Raw genomic sequence first — 26,346 nt, 5'->3', positions numbered from 1 at the left:
TTGCTTTCCTCATCGCCATCACATCAGCTTGTAGAGCTGGGGAGCTTTCTGCTCTTAGAGTTAATCCACCTTTCCTCCAGTTCCACCCTGACAAGGTCACACTTTACCCAGGCTTTACTTTCATGCCCAAGAAGGCCTATCATTTTCATTTGAGTCAAACAATTGTACTCCCTATGTTCTTCTCTTCACGTCCTTCGCAGCTGGAGTGTTCATTGCACTCCCTGGACGTCAGATGAGCTCTGGCCTATTATGTCACTTGCTCCTCGAAAAGGCTGTTCATCAGCTGTCATGGCCTCTCCAGAGGTCCCACAGTCAGGTCCCAAACAAGCTCCAAGTGGATTGTTTCAGCTATTTGTCTGGCCTATGATCTGGCCCAGATGGTTTTTCCCATATGTCATGAAGGCCCACTCGACCAGGGCTATGGCTTCTTCTATGGCATGCCTCAGAGGTGTCGACCTGATGGACATCTGTAAAGTGGTTACTTGGGTTACGCCATCTACATTTGCAGCCTGCTATCGGTTGGACCTTTGTGCCAATGCCGACACCTCCTTTGGCCATGCCGTTCTGGCCTCTGCATTGTCGTGGTGGCCCAGCTCCTGGTAAGTCAGCTTGGTAGTCACCTATTAGTGTACATTCACAGAGACCACGAAGAAGAAAAATAAGTTACTTACCTGTAACTCTGGTTCTTCAAGTGGTCATCTGTGAATTCACACTTCCCACCGAGCCGCCCCTCTGTCCATTATGTATGCCTTTGCATGCTGGACAGTGGCAGAATGTTCTTTGGAACTGAGGCACTTGGTGCTGGAGGTGGGTTTAAGGTTAGTGTGGGGGAGGTTCTGGCACCGTGTGCTTAAGCTCTAGAATATTCCAAGGTTTCTGTGCACAGGCGCACTAAAAGCCATTACTGTGAATTCACAGATGACCACTCAAAGTAAGTAACCTGTTTTCCCCCCAATCATAAGCAACTATTAAATCATTTGCTGGGGCCTTCCTAAAAACATAAAATCAGAATTGGATATTTGGGACTAATCATATTGGGCATAGTACCTCATTGTCCAAAGAAGTAGGTTTGCTTTGAGATTAGTCATCACTTCTAGTTTGCAGGTTCATCTGGCTGTGTCTTAAGTACAATGGAGAAGGTTTGTGCATATATATGTTGTTGTTTAGTCGTTAAATCGTGTCTGACTCTTCATGACCCCATGGACCAGAGCACGCCAGGCCCTCCAGTCTTCCACTGCCTCCTGGAATTGGGTCAAATTCATGTTGGTAGCTTCAATGACACTGTCCAGCCATCTCATCCTCTGTCGTCCCCTTCTCCTCTTGCCTTCACAATTTCCCAGCATCAGGATATTTTCCAGGGAGTCTTCTCTTTTCATCAGATGGCCTCAGTATTGGAGCCTCAGCTTCAGGATCTGTCCTTCCAGTGAGCACTCGGGTTGATTTCCTTCAAAATGGATAGGTTTGTTCTCTTTGCAGTCCAGGGGACTCTCAAGAGTCTCCTCCAGCACCACAATTCAAAAGCATCAATTCTTCAGTGGTCAGCCTTCTTTATGGTCCAGCTCTCACTTCCATACATCGCTACTGGAAAAACCATAGCTTTCACGATGCAGATCTTTGTCAGCAAGGTGATGTCTCTGCTTTTTAAGTTGATGTTTAGGTTTGTCATTGCTTTCCTCCCAAGAAGCAGGCATCTTTTAATTTTGTGGCTGCTGTCCCCATCTGCAGTGATCATGTAGCCCAAGAAGTTAAAATCTGTCACTTCCTCCATATCTTCTCCTTATATTTGCCAGGAGGTGATGGGACCAGCGGCCATGATCTTAGTTTTTTTTTGATGCTGAGCTTCAGACCATTTTTTGCACACTCCTCTTTCACCCTCATTAAGAGGGTCTTTAAATCCTCCTCACTTTCTGCCATCAGAGTGGTATCATCTGCATATCTGAGGTTGTTGATATTTCTTCCAACAATCTTAATTCCGGCTTGGAATCCAGTCCTGCCTTTCGCATGATGTATTCTGCATATGTTAAATAAGCCGGGGGAAAATATATACAGCCTTGTCGTACTCCTTTCCCAATTTTGAACCAATCAGTTGTTCCATATCCAGTTCTAACTGTTGCTTCCTGTCCCACATATAGATTTCTCAGTAGACAGATAAAGTGGTCAGGCACTCCCATTTCTTTAAGAACTTTCCATAGTTTATTGTGGTCCACACAGTCAAAGACTTTTGCGTAGTCAATGTAGCAGAAGTAGATGTTTTTCTGGAACTCTCTGGCTTTCCCCATAATCCAGCGCATGTTAGGAATTTGGTCTCTAGTTCCTCTGCCCCTTCGAAATCCACATTCTGAGAGTTCTCAGTCCACATACTGCTGAAGCCTACCTTGGAGGATTTTGAGCATAACCTTGCTAGCGTGTGAAATGAGTGCAATTGTACATTAGTTGAAGCATTCTTTGGCACTGCCCTTTTTTGGGATTAGGATGTAGACTGATCTTTTCCAATCCTCTGGCCACTGTTGAGTTTTCCAAACTTGCTGGCATATTGAGTGTAGCACATTAATAGCATCATATTTTAAGATTTTAAATAGTTCAACTGGTATGCCATCACCTCCACTGGCCTTGTTGTTAGCCATGCTTTCTGAGGCCCACTTGACTTCACTCTCCAGGATGTCTGGCTCAAGCTCAGCAACCGCACTATCTGGGTTGTCCGGGACATCCAGATCTTTCTGGTATAATTCTTCTGTGTATTCTTGCCATCTCTTCTTGATGTCTTCTGCTTCTGTTAGGTCCCTACTATTTTTGTCCTTTATCATGTCCGTCTTTACACAAAAAGTTCCTTTAATATCTCTAGTTTTTTTGAACAGATCTCTGGTTTTTCCCTTTCTATTATTTTCCTCTATTTCTTTGCACTGTTCATTTACGAAGTCCCTCTTGTCTCTTCTTGCTATTCTTTGGAAGTCTGCACTCCATTTTCTGTAACTTCCCCTATCTCCCTTACAAGGTTCACTTTTAAATCATTTTCAACTTGACAGCACATAACTAATGGTTTTAAGGAATAAAATGTCTTCTGTGACACTGCTTTTTAAGTTGGGGCTTCTGTTTAAAAAAATCATTTTTTTCCTGTGAGGCCCACCTGACTCTTTGGCAGTGAGGAGAGCTTCTATCAAGAAGTAACACTGCTAGTTACTGATATTCTTGTGTAGATTATCAAGCATGCTTTGTTTGTTTGCCACCTCCTGAATAGGACTTTGCAAAGAAGGCCAGTAGGAATGGGAAAATTAATATCAGTGACTTTGCTAATCGGCCACCAATCCAGTGATCATTTGTATATCTGCAAGAGTCCCTATGTGAATAGACTGTGTTTTGCCACAATAAGGATGAGTTATGCATCCTTAGGGACCACTGTTATTTTTCATTTTAATAGCCATTTGGCCTAAATACAGTGTTGCCCCGCATGACAATGATAATCCGTTCCATAGAAATTGCTGTTTAGCGAAATCATCGTCTTGCGAAAACCATTTCTCCATTGGAATGCATTGAAACCCGTTTAATGTGTTCCATTGGTGAAAATTCGTTGTTGTTTTGCGGAGATCGCCCATAGGGCAGCCATTTTGTGAAGCGTCAATCAGCTGTTAAAATGGCTATCCTGTGAAGCATCGGTCCAGAAAACATAGGGAAGCCATTTTGCGAAGCTGCCGATCAGCTGTAAAAATTGTCGTCTTGCAAAAAAACAGTCCGCGAAGCACGGACCAAATCATAGTCCAGTGAAAATCGCCCATTGGAATCACTGTTTTGCAAAGCACTATAGCGATCGCAAAACCTCATCATCATGAGGATTCGTCATTTTGCGAGGTCGTCGTCTAGCGAGGTACCATTGTATGGTGCCAAAAAAAAATCTGGCTCAAATTTTACATGGACTGTTGACATTAGGGCTATTCCAGATTAGTGAAAGATTTTCCACCTAGTAATATCCCCACTGCAGAATTCCCTCAGTTCTACCACTGGCTCTGCTGCATAGGCCAGGCCATTTGTAGTCATCACCATATTTTTGTTGCCATCTGAAGCAGCCTTTCCACCTTCTCAACTTGCATATATTGAATTTCAAATGACGGTTACCTCCAGACTCCTGCACTGAGTTTTTGGGTGTCATTTAAATTTCTGTAAGAGGACTTAACTTTTACTATCCCTCTTACTCAGGCAAAACAGCCAGTATTTCATTATATACAGGTGGTATAACTTCGTCATACCTAAAGCCTGAATGGAACTACATAAACCAAGTGTCATAGCACTTCCCAGAGGTATTATACCCATGGCAGCCTCATCCTGTGGTTTTAAAAGCGAGCAAGAGTTTTTTTATTTAAAAAATAAAGGAATACAAAATCAGTGCTTTAGTCTCTTTAGTCTATAAACATAAGTTTTTAATTTTCTTGTTTATAGTTTTCATTTTTTATAGTTAGGTGTTGGAGTCACGAAATGAGAAGGCTGATGGGCTTTGTGATGATCACCAGATAATTAGGATAGCAAAGAGTGTCTCAGAAGTAAGCCACACAGAGGGATGTCTGCCAGCAGCTCCTGGTGGGCAACTAGTAGAAGCGGCAGAAGAACACCGAATAGGTTCCCAATGCATTCTGCCCTGCCCCCAGGAGGACTGTGCTTTTATTAACCTTACAGGCTCACAGATAGTAGACAGTACACAGATAGGTTACAGAGTTCAGATAGGACAATGGTTACATAATGCCATTATAATTGGCATAAGGAAAGACTCTATGCAAGCTCTCTACCACATATGAGAAAGAAGAATAATGGGCAGTCATGCCCCTCTGAAGCAGCTGTGACATCATCCAGGAGGGTTTGCCCTCTACTGTAGGTTAAGCCAACAGTTTAGCAATCTTGGGAATGGCACCCCCACAGTTAGGTGGGTAGGTACGTAGGTAGCCATTTTCTTTGACACAGTTTCTAATAAGACCACACTTTTATTCATAATCTCTCCTCAGATCACATTCTTTCTTTCTCTCAAACTCTTAACAGAGCTAACCAGTCATGGCTGTTACTGAATGCTCTTTCACACACAAAATCATGTACAAAAACAACATCTCTCTAGCCAGGAATAGTACAGAGCAATCACCTCACAGTTACCATTCATAAATATTTTCTCACACTTCTCAACTGTTTGAACTCTCACTCCTGTCATACACTCAGCTGTCAATCAGCACCCTTCATTTTTCATGCCATCCAATACAAACCTACAGACAAAATATATGCACACCATAAAATTGTCACACCAGCCTATTCCTCCAAGCCTCTCATCAATCTTATCATGACTTCCTTTGAACATTATCAAGGTAGTTATTCTACTTGACCTTCTACTATTTGGAGGCCCAGAACAGAGAGATACTTTGAAGAGAGAGCATATAGGGAATTAATTAAGTCTTGATAGATTTTGATTAGACATGGGATATTTGTATTCGTACCCCTGGAGATATGAATATCAGCACCATAGGTGCTATGGAGATCCAGCCGCTCACCAACCATTCACTCACTAGTCACTGCACAGTGTGTGGGGCCATGGTCATTCTCATCATGCTAATTGCAGAAGTAGCCCAGCCGGCACTTCCCCACCCCCCTGCACAGCTGGGTGGCCAACTGTGCAGAGAGATAGGGAAGCACCGGCTGGGCTACTTCTGTGATTGGCATGATGAGAATGATGACGACCGTGCAGCAACCATTTTGTGGACCAGCCAGTTCAGGGGAAAAGAGGCTGGATTGCCGTGGCACCTGTGGTGCTGATATTCTTATTCATATTCCCGGGGATGCAAATATGAACATCCCGTGTCTAATTTTGGTTTGTGAGTAACTAGTTGCAGAACATTCTTTTAATAATGACACTAAAAATTGTATTTATTTATTTTATTTATTCAGTTTTTACCCCCGCCCCTCTAGACAACATCTACTCATCTATTGTCTTGGCCTCCCTTCTGATAGCTGTGTATTCTGCCTGCCCTTTGAAATAGCTTACCTTACAATTCAAAGTGAAGAAGGTGATAAGGCAAAAAAAGTTATATTAAAATTTGTATAAATTATTATTATTTATCCTCTTTTTATTATTTGTCCTCTGAAGATGCCGGCCACAGAGACTGGCGAAACGTTAGGAATAACAACCTTCAGAACATGGCTAAAGAGCCCAAAAAACCCACAACAACTATTATTATTTATACCTCACTTTTTTCCTCAAGAGGATTCAACATGGCTTACAATATTAAAAATAAACAATATGTAAAAAGAGATTGGGGGGGGGGGACAAACAAAACAGTAGACCAACTCTTAGGCAACCAGTCACTGAAAAAAAATAGACTGCCTAAAGAGAAAAGTCTTTAATTGCCCATTGAAAGTCAGGAAAGAGGGGGCCAGACTCCCCTCCCATGGGAGAGAGTTCCACAATTTGGGAGAAGCAGTTACCACTGTCACTAACCACTGTTAATACAGGTATATTAATATTAATATCACTAAACCAGGTTGTTCAATGTGCATGTTGTGTTACTTGGCATTAGGTACAATTGACTGCATTCTCAAGCCAATCACAATATAAAGTTGACAATGTCAGAGGAAGACAATACAAGAATTGCAGTTCATGGACATCTTAAAGGGATCTGAAACCACAATCTTTGAATTGGGATTGATTGAACTTAATTGGAGATGGGGGTATTCGTATTCATAGACAACTACCCCCGCATGGGTGGACATAACAAGGGTCCGGCCCCCTGGGGCCAGACCGTCCATTCACCTTCCTCTTTTGCCATGGGCTCCACGCTCCCGTCCTGTCACTCTGGACCTCGCAGTCTGCAAGCCACTCCTGGCAGGAGGCGGGAGGACAAGCCTCGCTGCCAGGTCGAAGAGTGGCTCGCAGAATGCGAGCTCCAGAGTGATAGGAAGGGAGCGTGGCGCCCGCGGCAACAGAGGAAGGTGAGTGGATGGTCTGGCCCCAGGGGGCTGTACCCTTGTTATGTCCACCCATGCAGGGGTAGTTTTCTATGAATACGCATACCGCCATCTCTAAAGTTAATGTATGCAGACATCTTCAACTACCAAAATAATCTTCTAAAATGACAATAATACTATGGAGCTAAAATGTTTGTGTATTTCTTTCCAGCTTGATCCTATTCCTGAAAAGGTATTACAGCAGAGACCAAACACCAATGCAGTTCATTCCATTGAAAAGGTCATTGAAATTCACAGTGAGTACCAAGGAGTAGTCATTCTTATTTTAGGTTGAGCTCCTATTCCAGTGGTTCCCAACCTTGGGTATACCCAGGTGTTCTTGGACTATAACTCCAAGAAACCTGGGCCAGCACAGTTAGTAGTGAATACTTCTTGGGTAGCTGCAGGGTTACCCAGAGTTGGGGACCACTGTCCTATTTTACAGTAAGTTGAGTATAATTCATATTGAACCACCACACAGACTGCATGAGGATAGTGAGAGCTGTGCAGATGAAGTGAAAAATCAAAGCAAGAATTTCACATCTGATCTTGAAGTGGAGAAATTCCTGAAGCTTTGTATAACATTGTCTCATAAGGAAGACTTTTTTGGAAATGGGTTAACTGAGTGGCCAATCATTTTTCTTCACTTTGATTTTAGAACTTGTTGAGCACACTATCTGCAGTTTTTCATCAAACAAGTGAGAAAATGAGAAACAGCTGAGCAAGTTATAAATGGGAATAGAAGACGCTCTGATCTAGTAGAACTTTGAAGTTCTATGAAAGGTGCTGAAAGTCTCTCTTCCCCTGATTTGTTCTTTCTTTCTTGTCCTTCTCCCAGTCACGTAAGGAGTTTCACATCCTTTTACTCAAAATCCATCCCCCTGAAAGGCCCTGTTGGTAAAGTGTCTAAAATGTTCAAAGTTTAGAAGATGAAACAAGAGATTATAGATAAGAAAACAAGAAAAGAGATTATAGATAAGAAAACAAGAAAAAGGAAAGACAGAATTTTATTTTGTTTTGTCTTGTTTTATTTTTTCTTTTCTTTAGTCTCATTTGTACTACTGTAAGAAAGTTCGTCCTTTCCCTCAGGCAGCCCCTCCATTTCGGCGGGAAATAATACAGGTTGAGTCCGGATAACTTTAACAGAAGAACTTTTATTTTCCTCCACACCCTCCAGCACATCTTTGAACGGGTTTAACGATTTCGAACTCGAAAGTCCCATGGGGCTAAAGGCATCGCTCCCCATAAGGTCCCTTGAGCTCTGACTGAGGGGGTGGGAGACTCCTCATGGCACAAATTGTCCCACAAAATTTGTGCCTAATCCACCTGCGCTCGTCTGGACCTTCGTCAAACTCCGCTGTCATCCATTCACGTTCACGCTGTAATTCCACTTCTCTCGGTGCCACAATTACATTCCAATCTTTCACAGTTATACACGGAGAAGCCCCTTTAAAACTTGTGGGATTGGGTAGAAGACCGCCTATCTTCAGGTGGGGAAAATCTCTCATCAACCCCTGGGTACGGACCTTTTTGAAAGCTCTCCGTCTTTCTTCCCGCTTTCTCCTTTCGTACTCCTCCACCACCGTACTAAACCACACCACCCCTCCTTATCCTTATATCCCTCACTAACTGTCACTTCTGACTCCTCCCACTCCCCATCAGCCAAACATACTTCTATCTTCACCTCCCTCTCCTTCTCCATCACCGCCTTTCCCTTTTCTTCGTCACTTTCTCCACTAGCTCGTTGTTCCTTCTTTCCATCATCCTTTTCTACTTTCACTTCTGCGGACGGCACACTCTTATTCTCCACACTTTCACACGCCCCCCCGGAGGAGTGGGCCGTCCGCTCTTCATCACCGCGCGCATCCCCTTCTCCCTGTCACGAAAAATAATCAGCATTAGCGTGATTAGCACCCTTTTTATATTTCACTTGGAATGCAAAAGGTTGTAAACTCAAATACCAACGTGTTAAATGAGGATTAGCATCTTTCATTCTATTCAACCATTGTAACGGAGCATGATCAGTCACCAACGTAAAAGGTGCCCCCAACAAGTAATACTTCAGTGTCAAAATGGCCCATTTGGCAGCCAATGCTTCTTTTTCAATTGTTGTATGTTTCTGTTCTCTACGACTCAGTTTTTTACTCAAATACATAATCGGATATTCTATCCCCTGTTTCTCTTGTGCCATCACAGCTCCTATACCTTGGTCTGAGGCATCTGTTTGTACGATAAGGGGGAGAGAAAAATCAGGTGCATATCTTTTGGGTAATTCGTTTAGAATAGATTTTAATTTATCGAAAGCCTCTTGTTCTTTTCCTCCCCACCTCACATATTTGTTCATTTTCTTTTTTGTAAGATCAGTCAGAGGAGCCGCAATACCAGAAAAATTTGGTACAAATTGCCTGTAATATCCTGCTAATCCTAAAAATTGTTGTACTTCTTTCTTTGTTTTTGGGATGTGCCAATCTGATAATTTGTCTATTTTTTCTTCTGATGGTTGTATTTCCCCTTTACTTACTATGTGTCCCAAAAATTTTACTTTTTCTTGAGCTATTTTACATTTAGACGGATTCACAGTTAACCCAGCTTTTCTGAGTTCTTTTAGTACTAACTTTATATGGGTCATGTGTTCCTTCCAACTCTTACTGAAAATGAGGATGCCATCAATATATGCTCCCGCAAAGTTATTAACGGGCTCCAACACCTTATCCATTAGCCGTTAAAAGGTGGCTCCTGCCCCATGCAATCCAAAAGGCATTTTTTGGAATTGAAATAATCCCTTAGGGGTAACGAATGCTGTTTTTTCTTTGTCCTCAACTCTCAAGGGAATTTGCCAGTAACCTTTAGTGAGGTCTAATAAGCTGAGATAACTAGCGCCCCCTAGTCATTTCCAGTAAGTCTATTTTGAATTACCTTGGTGATATTTTCGAGTCATATCTCCTTTTTTGTCCGATTTGTGTTTGCCCTAAATGCTCTATTTCTGCCACCTTTTTCAAATGTTCCCTCATCTCAAGTACATGTTGTACTGTAAGTTGAGAATTATCGGTTCCACTCTCCCATTTTTCTTTTATTAAATCTAAGATACCTCGAGGGTTCCAACCATACATCATCTCAAAAGGAGAAAACCCTGTAGTGGCTTGTGGGACTTCCCTAACTGCAAACATAAGTGGAGCCACTAATAAGTGCCACCGCCGAGGTTTTTCCATGACTAACTTACGTAACATCCCCTTTAAAGTTTCGTTAAACATCTCCACTAATCCGTTTGTTTGCGGGTGATAAACGGAAGTATGAACTGGGTCTACATCTAATAGTTTCCACATCTCTTTTAATGTTAAGCTCATAAAATTACTACCTTGATCTGTTAATATCTGTTAATTCCCTTGCAATCACTTTGGCAGTTGTTGATCGGAGAGGTATTGCCTCTGGGTATCTTGTTGCATAATCGATTAACACTAGAATGTGAGTATGTCCTCCTGCTGATTTTGTCAGTGGCTCTACTATATCAATCCCTATTCTGTTGAAAGGATGGTCTACTAAAGGCATTGGTATTAACGGGGCTCCTGGTCTGGGTTTGCTCTGCGTCATTTGGCATTCTTTACAGGTCTTGCAGAACTGTTGTATTTCTCCCTGAATTCCTGGCCACCAAAACCTTTGGGATATACGCGCTATCATTTTTTCTGCAGCCAAATGACCAACTGTTGGAACATCATGAGCTATCTTCAACACGTCTCTCCTCCATTTTATAGGTACCACCAATTGTCTTTCTCCTTCCCGATTTATGCGGTATAATAGACCCCCTTCCATTTCGAATCCCTCGAGCAACAGCCCCTACCGATTGTGCCTCTTTCAATACCTTTTGCAATGTCGGATCATCTTGTTGCCACAACCTCATTTGATCCCTAGAAGCCTCTTTCCCGAAATCGGTTTCGATTTGGCTTGTTTCACAATCCCCTTCTAACCCCTCTTTGTTCTTTAACAATTCACTTGCCCCTTCTCAATCATGTCCCAATAGCATTTCCCTCGATAGTCCCGGCACCACTCCCACTTTCATCCTTCGACTTTTTTTTTTTTTTGGACTTATATACCGCCCCATAGTGCTACAAGCACTCTCCGGGCGGTTTACAATTTCATTATACAGGCTACACATTGCCCCCCCAGCAAGCTGGGTACTCATTTTACCGACCTCGGAAGGATGGAAGGCTGAGTCAACCTTGAGCCGGCTACCTGGGATTTGAACCCCAGGTCGTGAGCACAGTTTTAGCTGCAGTACAGCGTTTTAACCACTGCGCCACGAGGCTCTATATTCATCTCCAATTTGTATATTAACCCAAGTAGTAGCATATTTTTTTGAGTCTCCCTGAATACATCTTACAGTCAAATCGTCAGGTACCGTAGTTCCCTCCAAATGGCGCACCAAAGTTTTGCTACATCCCGTATCTATTAATGCCCTTTTTGCATGTCCATCCACAATCGCTATCACTTCCCAACCTTCCCGCTCCGATCCCATTAATTTAATCGATTCATTATTTTGTCCTGCCCAAGAACAATCCAGTCCAGGGCATTGTCTTTTCATGTGGCCAGGCCGGCTGCAGTCGAAACATACAGGCTTGCCGTCTTTGCCTTCCTTCAGCCCTGTGCCTGGTTCAAACAGGCGCTGGTCATAAGTAATGGGACGGGTCAGTTTCGGGCGCATCGGCTCAAAGGTTTGCGGTTTTCCCCTGCCTATCACCGAAAAGGACATCGGACCACGTGGCGTGTTGCTGCTCCCGGTCGCCATCTTGTCCTGTGGGCGGGTCTTCTCAGACGTCCCACTAACATGCTCTTTAGTTCCCTCCTCCGCTGCACAATAATTTTCAATGAGGCAAATCGCCTCCTCCAATTGCTTCGGCCTATTTCTTTGTAACCAACTCTGCATATTGGCAGACAACGTAGATACTAAATGTTCCATTACAAAGGTTTCTATAATTTCATCTTTCGTTTTTTCTTCTGGCTTTATCCATCTAATTACGTTAGCCTTCATACGTTGGCTTATTGGGCGCGGATGTGTTCCCGGCTTGAATTTTTAACTCACGGAACTTTTTTCGGTATGCCTCCTCAGTCAAGTTTAAAGTTTGTAAAATGGCACCTTTAACTACTTCATACTGGGTGGCTTCTTGTATAGATAACGTGTCCACTACTTCTTGTAACACTCCTGTCAGACATGGTATTAAAATCAATGTCCACTGTTCCTTAGGCCACCCGGTCACTGTGGCCACTCTTTCAAAAGTATGTAAATAAGCTTCGGGGTCGTCTGTGGTACTCATTTTTTGCATCCGAATTGGAGTAGGATCCGCCTCTTTTTAATTCCCAAAGTACAGTTTTAAAAAATCCACTTTAGGGTTAATTTGTCTATGTTCCAGCCAGGCATGAAAAAATCAAAAAGAAATAAAAAACAGGTTTTCAAGCTTTAAACAGCAGAAGAGTACTCAGGGTCACTGTTCTGGGCATTATGCCAAAAGACTTCAAGTAGTCAAAACATAAAATAAGTCCAGACTTAACTAGTAATAACTTAGGAGAAAATTTCTTAAGATTTATAACGCCAAATTATAATATTCTTAAAGTATATTTTAAATGTATTTAAATGAGTTGTTAATGTCCCATAAATCTTTAAATTATTTTCTTTGCATCAACTATCCCTCTTTCCAGATTTTCTGCCGCTCTATGATTGATGAGATTGATAGAAAGTTTCTTTTTGTGTACTGTATATAGGAATTGTCTTCTCCAGGGGTAATCATAAGCAATTAGTTGTTAAAATATATTGCACCCGATAGTAACACTGATGTTGAATAGCTGATTGTTGCTTCTCTTATTGCCAGCTGCTGACGACTTGCAAGCAAAAAACTGCTTGTTTCTGCCCGTTGGCTGATTAGGGAGTTTCCTGGATCAAACGGGGATGACCCCCATCCCCACCCCGTGATCAACAGGCTTCCCCCCCCCCAGTTCACCACCTCTTCGGGGTGGTTTTGACATCGTAGGGTGTCCCAAACAGGTCAGAATTCAGCCCAGGGAGAGAGCTCTGTCCTCCTGCTGCTGTCTCGTCGTGGCGTCAAGCCGGTCTCCGAAGAATTTATAAAAATTATTATGGATATAGTACAATTCGGTATGGGAGTAGGGCATAAGATCTGTTCTAGTCATAATTATATAATGCACTGGTTCTTAACCTTGGGTTACTCGGGAGTTTTGGACTGCAACTCCCAGAACCCTTCACCACCAACTGTGCTGGCTGGGGTTTCTGGGAGTTGCAGTTCAAAAACATCAGAGTAACAAAGGTTAAGAACTACTGATATAATGGATAAGTTTGAATGGGAACTACCTCCCCGTATATATGTTTTGTTGGTTTTATATGTTTTTGATTGTCTTAGATGTCTCTGTTTGTATGTATGTGTCATAGAAATAACATTTAAAAAGAGAGAAAACACTGAATTTGAGCTATCCTCTCAAATCTTAAGTCTGATCACAAGCAGATAGGGAATGCTCAAACTAAATGTGTTTTCTTCTCACATCAACCTGAAATGCAAAATTTACTCTTCTTGGGTGAACAAAGGAAAAAATCTTTGAGAGATGCTGTCATGATTCCATGTGGCCCCTGTTTATTTCACCAAACTAAGAGCTCACGGTATGTGTCTTTCAGCTGCCACCAGTTGATCACATCAACGTTACCTATTATTAATGATCAAGGTCCAGGCCATATGTCATTTTAAAAGAACCAAATAGAAATTGTTTATTATTACAGATGATGATAGTTCAAGCAATGTTGTTAACTCTTAAACAAACATCCTCCTTCATCCACTCTCAACCACCACTCTTCCTAAACTCTCAATCTCCCTGACTAAAAACTCCCCCTCCTCATGCTGAGTCTCTTATATCTCATGACTCCCTTCTCCAGCATTCCCATTGGTCTATGCAGATATCACATTAATATTCATGACCTGGGCAGATGGCACAGATGCATTCACATTTTGTTTGAAAAGATGTGTGATGTACATGCCTCCTCTATTTCCACCGATTCATCAAATTATCATAAAAATCAGCCAAGAGAAGTCAATTGTGATTTTACAGATCCTATGGTGTCCACATCAGCCATGGTTTACTGCTCTATTGGTAATGGCGGAGGGCATAATGAGACTGCCATTGTGTCAGGATCTTCTAATATTATGGGGACAGTTCAACATCCAGACATAGAGCAGCAGAAGTTGACTGTGTGGAGGGTTTCTCTCCGGGGGGGGGGAGTTTGTAACAAGCTAGAAACCCCTTCACTAGATGTTTACATTAATATAAATGGGGGGAATCAAAGTTTGCAATATCAACCCATGAAAGTAGTGTTCCAGCATGATCAGAAACTGCCCTTCAATTTTTATCAATGCCAACTTTAGCTGCAATAGTAACAAACTAGCTTGAAAAGAACCCATCTGCAAGATTGTTTAGAAACCCAACTCTAAAGAGGTCTTTAAAAGTTTAAATAATACTGAAGTAAAAGCTCTTTCAGTTTGCTGGTCTTTATCCTTGGTGCTAACACAATTAACAACGCTCCTCCACAGCTATGGAGAGTAACATTACATACTTTAGATATAAAGAGGGTGTTAGCTTCTTACTTGTCAAGAAAAAAAGATATTAGAAAGACACCTAATCTTTTTGCCAGCTTGGGTCATGCTTTCCCCCTCTTCCCAGGGGCGTAGGAAGAGGGGGGAAAGGATCAAAGCAATCCCCCAGTTCCACTCCCTTTGGAAAGACAGCGGGGCTAGGGGATCACTTTGATCCCTTTTTCCCTCTTCCTGTGCCCCCGCTGGACATAGGAAGAGGGGGAAAGCCTGACCGAAGCCATCCCCCAGCCCCAGGGATAGGATTCCCTTAAAGCAGGCTTTAGCAAGCCACCTGAAGGGAAATTCCCTCTCTGCTTGTACCTCCAAGCTGATCCACAGGCACCTAAGCCAATAGGGAAAGAAGGGACGAATATAAAAGTGTTGTATTTGTTGGTTTGTATTTTCACGGTCTCTGTACTCCAAGAATACAAAGCAGTGAATATCTGATGAATCAGGGATATTCATTGAATATACTGATTTGTTTTTATATTCGTCCCCATGTCTACCAAGGACCTAAAAGAGGCCATTCAGTATCTTCATAGCATCTAAGTGGGTAACTAATACAGTCAGATTGGCATATTACATTGCAAAGGCGCCTTTTCTTTCTGCAGTCAAGGGTCAGAGCAGTGGCTTCAGCACCTCTTTATGAGAAGTGTTGATTTACAGGATAAGTACCAACATGTGATGTAACAGCTCACATTCTGACTTTTGTAAGACATTACAAACTTGATTTGTGTGCTCAGAGGGATGCTTCATCCATCCACAGAGTTCTATCTTCGATTTTTCCATGACATCCCTCCTTCTCGTAAATGATTTTGCCAGTCATCAATTTCTGTGAATCATAGAGGCCACATTGAAGAAGAACAGGTTTCTTTTCTATAACTGTGTTTCTTCGAGTGATTATCTATGAATTCACACAATCCAACGCACATCCCCACTTTTCTCCCACCTTCTTTGTGGCAGATAGAGTAGGACTAAGGGAAATTAGGGTTCGTAAGTCACACGTCTTTCGATCCCGCTCTAGAAGAGGAAGTCCTATCTCTTCTAGGAAAGAATGCTATCCAACCTGTCCCAATCTCAGATCTAAAGAATGGATTCTACTCCCTGTACTTCGCCGTGTCAAAGAAAGGTGGAGGCATAAGACCCATCCTCGATCTCAGAATCCTAAACACTTACCTGCATCCAAGACACTTCCAGATGGTGACCTTGGAGACTATCCTGCCCCTGTTGAAGAAAAACAACTGGTTTGTGGTGGTGGATCTGAAGGATGCATACTTCCATGTGACCATCCATCCAGATCATCGCAAGTATCTTCGATTCATCTTCCAAGGAACCATTTACCAATTCCTGGCCTTACCCTTTTGTCTGTCAACAGCTCCCAGGACATTCACAAAGGTCATGGCTCCTGTGGCAGCTTACCTATGCCTCAACGGCATCCACGGCTACCCTTACATAGACGATTGGTTGGTTGTCTCCCCATCCAGGGCTCAGGCCCTGAAAGAAACAAAATTCATTTTTCATTTACTACCGAAGCTAGGGCTCACCATCAACAGAGAGAAATCACATCTCGAACCATCCAAGATAGTGCATTACATCGGAGCACGTCTGGATGCTACCAGAGGTTGAATTTTTCTGCCCAAAGACTGGATTCAAAAGATACGCAAGGCTCTCAGAAGGTTTCGGCCAAGGGCCCGTATGAGGTCGAAACATGTCCAACACCTGTTAGGCCTCATGGCCTCGACCAATCCGACTCTGGCACATGCACGTCTCAAGCTGCGGTCCCTGCAGTCTTGGTTCCTGGCACTCTTCAATCCCATGACAGCCAGCCAGAGAAAACACCTTCGAGTAACTCCAGAGCTTGTTCAACAGCTCCAATGGTGGAACTATCCTCCTCATCTCAGGATAGGCAGACCCTTGCAACCTCTTCAGCTCATTGTGCAAGTGACAACAGATGCCAGTCCGATAGGATGGGGAGCACACTGCGGACGACACAAGGTTCATGCTCTCTGGTCTGCTCAGGAAAGAAACCTCCATATAAACCATCTGGAGATCATAGTGGTCATCAAGGCCTTCAGAGGTTTTCTTCCTATGGTGCAGGTCGTGGTGTCCAGTTAGTGACAGACAACACCACAACCATGTAGTATATGAACAAACAAGGAGGGACACTCTCAGGATTGCTTCTGTACCTCGCCATTCACCTCTGGGAGTGGTGCTACCAACACAATGTCTTTCCTGTAGTGATTCATGTGGCCACGACAGACAATGTGTTAGCAGACCAGCTGAGTCATCTCACACATCAGACACATGAATGGGAACTGAACACTCACGTGTTCCAGGACCTCTGTCACCTATGGGGGCCTCCGGTCGCAGACATCTTTGCCTCTCATCACAATGCAAACTGCACCAACTATGCATCCAGAGCCGGCTTGGGCAAGGACTCATTAGGGGACGCATTCATGATCCCTTGGAATCAAGGACTCCTCTACATGTTCCCTCCTCTTCCTTTAATTCAGAAGTCTCTAGTGAAGCTTCGATATTCACCTGTGGGGGCGATCTTCATAGCACCATACTGGCCTCGGCAAGTATGGTTTCCAACGCTGATGAGGATGTCCTCAGAGTTCAAGAGACTACCAATGTTACCCAATCTCTTGACACAGGATGCAGGCAGGGTGTTCCATCCGGACGTGGAGATGCTGCATCTAACGCTGTGGAGGATCTCCCCGAAATCAAGGAGGTGCTAGATCGAACCATAAAACCGTCCACTTCTCTACTCTACAACTACAAGTGGAAAAGTTTCCTGAAGTTTACTGAGGCCCAGGGGTCTTGTATCATCTCCTGTATCTCTTTCTACCTTGTTACAATACTTACGTTACCTATTTGACTTCAAGTTGTCTCTTTCCACCATTAAAGTTTACCTCGCTGCAACTATCTCCTTTCAGCCCAAGAACTCACATCTTTTCTCCCACCCTACGGTTAAAGCGTTTCTTAAAGGACTCACTAACTTGAGACCTCCAGTTCGACCACCTATTCCACAGTGGTCCCTTCAGTTGGTGTTGCATGCCTTCACTCATCCTCCCTTTGAGCCCATGGCTATGTGTGACCTCAAGATGTTATCTTTGAAATTGTTATTTCTTGTGGCCATCACTTCTGACAGACGGGCAAGTGAACTTGCTGCCCTTCATTCTGATCAACCTTTCCTTCAGTTTTTCAAGGATAAGGTGCTCCTACACCCTGATGTGTCTTTTCTTCCAAAGGTGGTTTCGGACTTTCACCTCAACCAGCCTTTGCTACTTCCCACTCTGTTTTCTGCACCTACAAATGACACCGAGCGCATGCTCCACACTTTGGATGTCAGGAGGGCTCTGGCCTTCTATGTTTCTAGAACCAAGGAATTTAGATCATCCAATAGACTTTTCTTCTGCTACTTTGGGAAAAAGAAAGGCCTTCCAGCATTGCCTTCAATGCTCTCCAGATGGCTTGTCTCCACAATCTCACTGGCTTATGAGCTTCAGCATAAGACTCCACCTGAAGGTCTTCGGGCTCACTCCACCAGAGCCGTGGCCTCTGCCCTCCTACATGGTGTTGATCTGCCTGACATCTGCAGGACTGCCACTTGGTCTAATGTTTCCACCTTCATCACTCACTACAGACTAGACCTGAGGGCTAAGAGAGAGAGAAGTTTTGGGAAAGCAGTGTTGACTTCTGTCCTCCAGTGACAGCCCACCATCCGGTGAGTAAGCATGCTAATCACCCTTTTAAGTGCATTCACAGAAGACCACGATGAAGAAAGAGAGGTTACTTACCTGTAACCATGGTTCTTCAAGTGGTCATCTGTGAATTCACACAATCCCGCCTCTATCTGTCACTGGCTGTATCGAGCTCATGCTCAGGTACCTATGGCGGATAAATGGAACTGAGGCTTGGGCGGGTGGAGCATGCGCAGTACAGGCAGCCTTAAACTTTGTTTAAGAGAAAAGCTCGAGAATGTTCCGAGAGGACCAACGCTGGCATTGGGTTAACCCTTTTGTGTGAATTCACAGATGACCACTTGAAGAACCATGGTTACAGGTAAGTAACCTCTCTTTTTCCTCTACATTGTCATCTTCTCAATCTCTTCTCTATTCACATAATCACCTTTAATATTGGTGATGCATAAAGCCTTCAGTTTTTTTCTTTGCATCTTTTTTCTTCCTTGGGCACTCCTCCCCCTTTCAGTCTGTTACCAAAACAGGCCTCTTTTCCCTTTACAGCAGGGGCACTGCAGTGGGGCAGAGCTTTCCATTTGCAGGATCCGTGAAGATTTTGCAGATAATCAAAAATTCTTCATTTTTTTTTGAAACTGTCTTAAATGTGGACATGTCTCAGTGAAACTATGCACATACTTATACCTTTCATCTCAAAATTCCATTCAGGAAGCCTTTTCAATATTTCCCTAGTCTCAGCATCTCAATGCAGCTACCTTGCTTTGTAAATTGATGTAGTAGTTGATATAGAGTAGCAGCCATAACATTGATGATTGCAGAGATTCTTCTGTTTAATAACAGTAACAGATGGTGATGAATTCCATATCCTTACATAATTTAATCTTTCCTTTAGGTAAATACTGGCACTCACTCCAGCGTTATTCCTCAACAGTTAGTTACTCTTTGGTAGAGGCACAGAAATGTGAGAATGAAGAAGCAGAAACTGTAACTGCTATGGCATCATTGTCAGTGGGAGTTAAGCCACCATCAGACAAAAAGTGAGTTTCATTCTTTTCTGTTCATTTTATCCTAATTACTTATATAAGTAAATATGTAAATACCTGTACTATTTTAGACAAGAGTGATAAAATGAGAATGGGCTGTATCAAGTGGAGTGACATTGTAGAACAACATTGTAGAATGTCTTCTAACAAAGGTTTCCATCATCAGTGTGCTTTTTGGTGATGATTTTTGGCAGTTCTTCCCCTGCAGTCCTTGTCTGAAGTGTGCTCTATTAGGTTAGGGCATACTTTAAAACAGCATGGGAGATAGCAGAATGTCTGGAGGGGATTGCCGAAAGTTCCCTCATTCTCTGTTTCACTGGAACAAAAGGTATTCTGTAGGCAGAATGACACTATTTGGATACAACCAATACCAGTAAAACAGGTTTAGTATTTTGGTTTGAAGACCAATGGAAACAATTTGCAGATGCAGCAGAAGACAGGAGCTAATGTGGTGAAAAATCTAGAAAGAGGGATAAAAGGAGAACTGTTCCCATTCAGCCAGAAGAAAAAAAGGTAATCTATTGGGAATGTTTGTATTCTTAAAAGTTATAAAACTGTGGAGCTTGTATAAGAGACATGTAGATCACTTCCTTGCCTGCCTGCCCCAATCCCTCTATCTTTTCTTCACCCAGTTCCATCATTTTGACTCTCTTTGGTGACTTTTTTTCCAGACCAGATGAGGAGCCCATGGAAGAGGATCCTCCACTGTAGCACTCATCTTTAAGACTGGAGTTCTCCTGTTCATTCGTCGTGTCTTGAATCTCTGCCAAGAAGCTTTCTCTTGTTAGTCCTGCATCCTGTCATGGTTTCCTTCCAAACTAGAGAAAGCAGTCATGTGTGAAAGAAAGCTAAATCCATATCTGTATAGAATATACTTGTGGGAAAGGAAAAAATGCAGGTGAAGAGCAGAAATATGAAAGACATGGGCACTGAGTGTTCTTCCTCTTTTTCCGGAATGGAAGCTATGGGAGGCAAGAGGCCAGTGAAGTATTTGGCAGAGTTGCCAACCGTTTCTTTTTCTTTCTTTTAAGAAATCAAAGATTTATGACAGACACAAAAACTTTCGTTTAAAACTGGTGCTTAAAAGTTTGATTACCCTCCATTCAGACCACTCAAACCATATTCAAGTTTTGTTTATGTTTTATTTTTGTGGCTTCTGCCTAACTGTGATACAGACATTCTCTTCAAAGCCCAAACAATATGAAAATGTGTGTTTTTTTCTTCATATGAAGGGTGAAAAAGAGAACTAACCTTTTTATACCAATATACACATACATGCAGACTATATATGTGTGGAGAGGAGGAACATAAAACAAGGAAGAAAGCCCAGAAAGGGGATCGGCTTTAGCATCTCCAAAGCCATCTGAAGAGTTTGTGCCTTTTATAAACATAGATTGGATTGATTTGGGGCAGCTGGATTTTTCTGACATTTTGAGGAACAATGCCTTAAAGAAAAGAACTCTGTAGCAGTTTCTGTGGCAGAATAGGCCAAGAACTGCAACCGTCAAGAAAGGCTTTAGGATTTCTGCTAGTATGATTTCTTAAAGCAAGCAATGGCTGGAGCTTCTGTGAAACAGTCTACTTGTTTGGGTTCGGTTTGGTTTGGTTGCCGTTTAAAATAAAAGTTAAGGTAGTTGCCAGTAATGTGGCAAATACTGTTGGGTTTCTAAAATTGAATGATTTTTTAAAAAATCTATACATTATGTATAACCATTTAAACTATGAATTTGGTTGTAAAGCATGCAGCAGGCAGAATTGCAGGTTTTTTAAAAAAATGGAATGCTTTTTATTAAAAGCAACTAGCATGAGATACTGCTTAATATTTTAGGTATAAATATATTATGTATAATGTATATTCCAATTGTATTCCAAACTTAGAAATACAACTCTTAACAAATTATTGATAAAATATTTATAATGCATTTATATAAAATATATAAATAAATGCAGATCACAATGGTAGCCATTGGAAGTTCCCTTGCAAAAGATTTATTTGTGAATTGGAATGTAAGGGTTTTTAGAAAAGAGATCTGGTTTGAAACTTGACCATTTTCAAACTGTAGTTTGGAATGATTTCAAAATGCCAACATTTTAGCCACTGGCAACTACCCTAAACGTTGCTGTTTTAATTTAAAGTTTTTGACTTTGATCCTCTTCTAACAAATGAGTTTTCTAGGAAATGCATATTTGTTGTAGGTTTATTTTATCTTGGTTTTCATGAAAGTCCTGCCTTATTTGCATGAGTTTTAAATTTTAATTTCCATTTGACAGCTGTGTTTCCAAAACAGTAACCATTGTCTAGACCTGTGTCATTTTCCCTTGCACGCTGGAATTTTGTTTGTGTTTTGCCTTTTGTACAGTGAACAGTTTTCATGGTCATGTGAGACAGTTGCAGATCGTTAGGCTTTATTTTTAGAAAGCCCTTTTCACAAAAAGAAGGATTCCAAGGTCGTTTTTATACCAGGTAATTGATTGTATATTTTCTCAGTTCTTCAGTCATCGTTGCTATGCTACATTTAAAAAAAATAAGGAACTTTCTTACCTTAAAAATGTATTCGTATTATAAAGAGTGATGTATCATATATCCTCAGTGTAGACTGTGGCAAAGATTATTGAAGGCATCAGCAACTTAAATGACCATTTTGGAGGTCTGCCAAACTCCATTGGTGCAGTTAATGCTAATACAACACAGAGAACTTTTCCGGAACCACTCTCATTGACTAAGTCCTCTAAAAAACTGTTTCATCATGATGGAGGAGGAGGAGGAGACAGAGGCGAAGGCTGTTGATTACTTCTTATTGGCTGGAAGAGTGCTAATCTTCGCCATCATTTCCTTTCCCCCATTGCCTTTTGAGGTGAGGGGAGTTGACCCTCAGAGTAAGTAACTAAACTTTTAGTAGTGATATTAGATGGTTGGAGGAGACTGAATTGAGGTGTTCTTTTTCAAGCTGTGTAGGATATTTCATGTCCTTTATCTGAATCACCAGTTGTATTTTTTAATTTTATTTTTCGTTTTAATTTTTTAAATAACTGACAGGGTCACTTTGTATAACTTATTTTCTGGTTCTGAATTTTTTCTTTTCTTCATTCCATTACAAGTGCATTAGTCAGAATTAAAACAAATCTGAGTGAGTGCATGAAAGAGTTTTAGGATTTTATTTAATGCTCAATATGCAATTTTTAGGATAAGACACTACGATATTTAAGTTCTTGCTAACCCAAATACATTCAAATTGATGAATACATTTTGGCATTAGAACTGCCAAGAACAATTACTCTAAGAGTAAATTTTGACAGTAAAGATAAAATGTATATTTTATAAAATGACTACCTTGCTGCTGTGATCTTGAACATGTTTTGCTGTGGAATCACCTGATTTCATATTTTGTTGCTTTACCCAGTTATCACTATTGATATCACATCAACCTAAAATCCAAAACCCATTTTATTTCAAGCACCAATTTACATGTTATATTAAAAAAAAATCATCATGTGAAATTGTTGATATACAACTTAGTGGTGTTGATAAGGTAGTCTCAACTGCTTTCAGTGTTGCTACTTCCAAGATTCTTCATTTGTTTCTTACAAACAAGTTGCTACATTATTGTCAATACTAATCTTTTCAAAATCACACCTTTGTTATATATCAGTCTGTCCCACGGTGTAAAGCAGTTGGGTCTGATTAAAACAAGGACTGCATTATCTCACTCCAAAAGTGAATCTGGGTTTACCTCTGCAGTTATGTCGAGCAGGAAGGGAATACTGGCATCATGCAGTTGGGGAGGTACCACTTGTAGCCTTGATTTTTTTTGTCAAGAAGTTTACTTAACAAGGACCTGATGGGAATACATGTGAGCTCTTTATGTACAAAGAGCCCAAAGTGATCTAGGCAATTAGCTTGTATTTCCCGCATTTTTATATACTACAAACAGGAGGTACCTGAATTCCACCAGCAAGATAGTGAAGGTTGTTTTTACTAACCCAGCTTCCAGAATATTGGGGTGGTTTATTACATCTCATCTCTTGTAGCAATTTAGAAAACGAAGGAACATCTTGAAGCTGTATTACCCAAACGTGAGTTCTAGGTTGTAGTACACAGTACTAATACTTGAGTATTTGAGGGTTGTTTTACTTTTAAGTACACAGACATTCCTTTTTATTAATCATGTACTCATTCCATTCTTCCTTTTGTAAACTTTTGGGCCCACATTTTATGGGCATTGATATATATAAACACACACACACACAAACATATATATATATATATATAAATATATATAAAATATATATGAATATATTTTTTTAAGTTTCCTACACCTTGAGGTTGCATGGTCTGTTAGGTTGGCATGTCTTTATATTGTATACAGATTTTGCACGCCACACTTGGCAGCTTTGGAAAAAAAAATCCCCTCTAATGGCATTACCAAGAGATGAAGGATTAGGATGTTTTGAATCACACAAATTTAAAAAGAGGAGCATGGAGGGGGGAGAGGACATTTGTCTTATTGAACTTACTATGGACCTGTGCTTTTTTTTGTAAAATAAGATAAAATACAAAGGACTACTTAAACATTTGTCATTTTAAGAAAAAAATATCTAGCACTTGTGACAAACCAATAATAGAGTTTATTGTATTTATGTGGAAAAATGTTCTAGGGAAACTACACAGAACATACAGATAAAAACTGCCTGTATCATTTTTTAAAGACCGGGGGGTGTTTTTCTTTAGGCCAGGGAAGGGATATGGCAGGCACAAACCTATGCCAACTTTTTTCTATTCTCAAATGAAAATGACAAGAACTTTAAGGGTTAACGTCAGCACAGCTGTGCATTTTTTTAATTACTTGGAATGATGTATCAATAGATTTCACTTTTAAGCAGTGATGTACTGTGCAAACACTGTGGTTTCAAACACAACTTTATATCAGCAGGAAATGAAGTTTCTTCATAGTGATAGTTGAGCTTGGTTTCCTCCCAGCTTCACCTTGTATTTGATATTGATTAAAAGAATCTTCTGGAAAGAAAGAAAAACAAAGAATTTAACACTTCTGGTGCTCTACGTTGGAGTTGCTATATATGTGGGTTGAGAAATTATTCACCCAAGAGCTTGTTACACATATGTAGTACCAAAAGTTGTAATTCTTATTATATTCTGCTTTATGCCTATACATGCTCAGTATGTTGTCACCATTGGTAGCAGCTACCAGTTTACTCTGTAATTTAGACACAGTTTCACTCTTAACTGTATGAATCCTTTAAGTGATGGTAGCATATTCTTTGTACTTAAATTTTCTTACGACTTTTTTCCTTTACTTGGTGAAGTTGAATTTTTTTTTCTCTAGATCTCTCTCATTCCTGTTTTTCTTATTTTGTTTTACTTGTTTTTTACTGGCCAATGGTGTCTTTCTCTGACAATACCAACTTCAATTTCAACTTTAATAGAAGTCCAGTATTTTGTACCACATTATGACAACTTGTTATTCTTGTGGTGTAAATAAAGAGATAAAAGTGAATTATAATGCCATCCCTCTTGCTCTTGTTTATCTTCATGTCTGTTGTCTTCACTTTACTCTTTCCCTTTGCTTTTGTGTCTCTACATCAGAGGATTATCTGCATGTATTGCCATATCCTAACTATGGTTTATGAAACTGACATGTTGACTTAGAGCTCTAGAGCAGAAGAGCTTCTACTCATATAGGTCTTTGAAGAGGCAGATTTGTCCCTAAGGCGTAGTTATTAATAAGGTCAGCAGTCCAAGAAGAAAAGTATGTATAACAGCAACCCTTAATAAGGTGAAAAAGTTGTTTGGAGACTTGTATTATTTCAGTCTGTAAGTATGGAATCTTTTGATTACTACTAGAGATGGGGGTATTCATATTCATATTCAAATACAAATATCCCTGCTCAGCTGGACATAACAAGGGTCTGGCCACTCATGCCGCCACCGCCGCCACCAGACTGTCCACTCATGCCGCCACCGCCGCCACCGGGCTTGGCTCTCCCTTCCAATCGTTCCAGAGCCCCCAGTTGGCTAACCATTTGTCAGTCTTGCAGGGAGATTTGTCTTCCCTCCTTCTGCCAAGAGTTGCTAGACTATGGGGAGCTCTGGAGCTATTGGAAGGGAGAGCGGAGCCGGTGGTGGCGGCAGATGCGTCAGTGGATGGACCAGACCCTTGTTATGTCTAGCTCTCCAGAGGTCTTTGTATACAAATACCTCCATTTCTAATTACTACACTAGAGTGACGTTGCAAAATACCTTTTATACAAGGAGGTGCTGATAAGTATTGAGTCTTACTCAGAAAAAAATTAAGCTAGGAAGCTATAAATTGCAGGGTGTATTAGCCAATTTGTCTGTATTCAACGGTGCAAAAATCAACTAACTATGATTTTAACTTAACTTTCATGTTCAGGTCCAAAGTGAACATGGCAGTACCTCCAGAAAAGTTCAGTGTGGGAGAGCATATGACCATAATCAAGGTCCTGTTTCTCCAAGGGAAAGGTGCAAAGCAGATCCATGATGACATGCCACAAACTGTGGGTGACAGTGGCCCTTCATATGCAACAGTTAAACGTTGGGTTGTCAATTTTAAAACTGGCCGTTGTGGTGTTGAAAGTGAGAAACCCAGTGGAAGGCCTGTTTCTGTCTCTGTGCCTGCAAATGTGAAAGCCATCCATGACATGATCATGGAGGACCGCCGAATATCAGCCAAAAGTATTGCTATATATCTGAGAATATGATGTGAGACAGTTGGTGCCATTATCCACAGCAACTTGGAAATGAGAAAGCTGGCAGCAAAGTGGATCCCCAAACTTTTGACAGCCAAACATAAGAGGAAACATGTGGAGTCATTGGTGGCTGTTTTGGAACATTTTGTAAGAAATGAGTCAGATTTCCTGGGCAAATTGGTAACTGGTGATGGGACATGGATCTACTGTTATGATCCTGAGACAAAGGAACAGTCTAAGGAATGGAAGCACAGTGGTTCCCCCAGCCCAAAGAAGTTCCCAGTG

The 26,346-nt window shown here is 41.4% G+C and overlaps 1 protein-coding gene across 8 annotated transcripts in view; it reads left to right on the top strand.

The window, feature by feature from the left end:
* Positions 1 to 23,319, top strand: part of HDAC4 (histone deacetylase 4) — a 303,006-nt gene extending 279,687 nt beyond the window's left edge. For 7 of the 8 annotated variants that reach the window (XM_072977471.2, XM_072977437.2, XM_078378962.1 and 4 more), the window contains 3 exons: positions 7,139 to 7,223; positions 19,185 to 19,329; positions 20,007 to 23,319. In XM_072977471.2, the coding sequence (XP_072833572.1) occupies positions 7,139 to 7,223; positions 19,185 to 19,329; positions 20,007 to 20,046 (270 nt within the window). In that variant the 3' untranslated portion in view covers positions 20,047 to 23,319. Of the gene's footprint in view, positions 1 to 7,138; positions 7,224 to 19,184; positions 19,330 to 19,759; positions 19,844 to 20,006 lie in introns of those variants that run through there. The other variant, XM_072977466.2, reaches the window with a different exon arrangement.
* The last annotated feature ends 3,027 nt before the right edge of the window (positions 23,320 to 26,346 follow it).

The sequence above is a fragment of the Pogona vitticeps genome, chromosome 1 (assembly GCF_051106095.1).
Source record: "Pogona vitticeps strain Pit_001003342236 chromosome 1, PviZW2.1, whole genome shotgun sequence".
Lineage (NCBI taxonomy): Eukaryota > Metazoa > Chordata > Lepidosauria > Squamata > Agamidae > Pogona > Pogona vitticeps.
The sequence above is the reverse complement of the archived record's forward strand: the minus strand, read 5'-3'. Positions and strand labels throughout refer to the sequence as shown.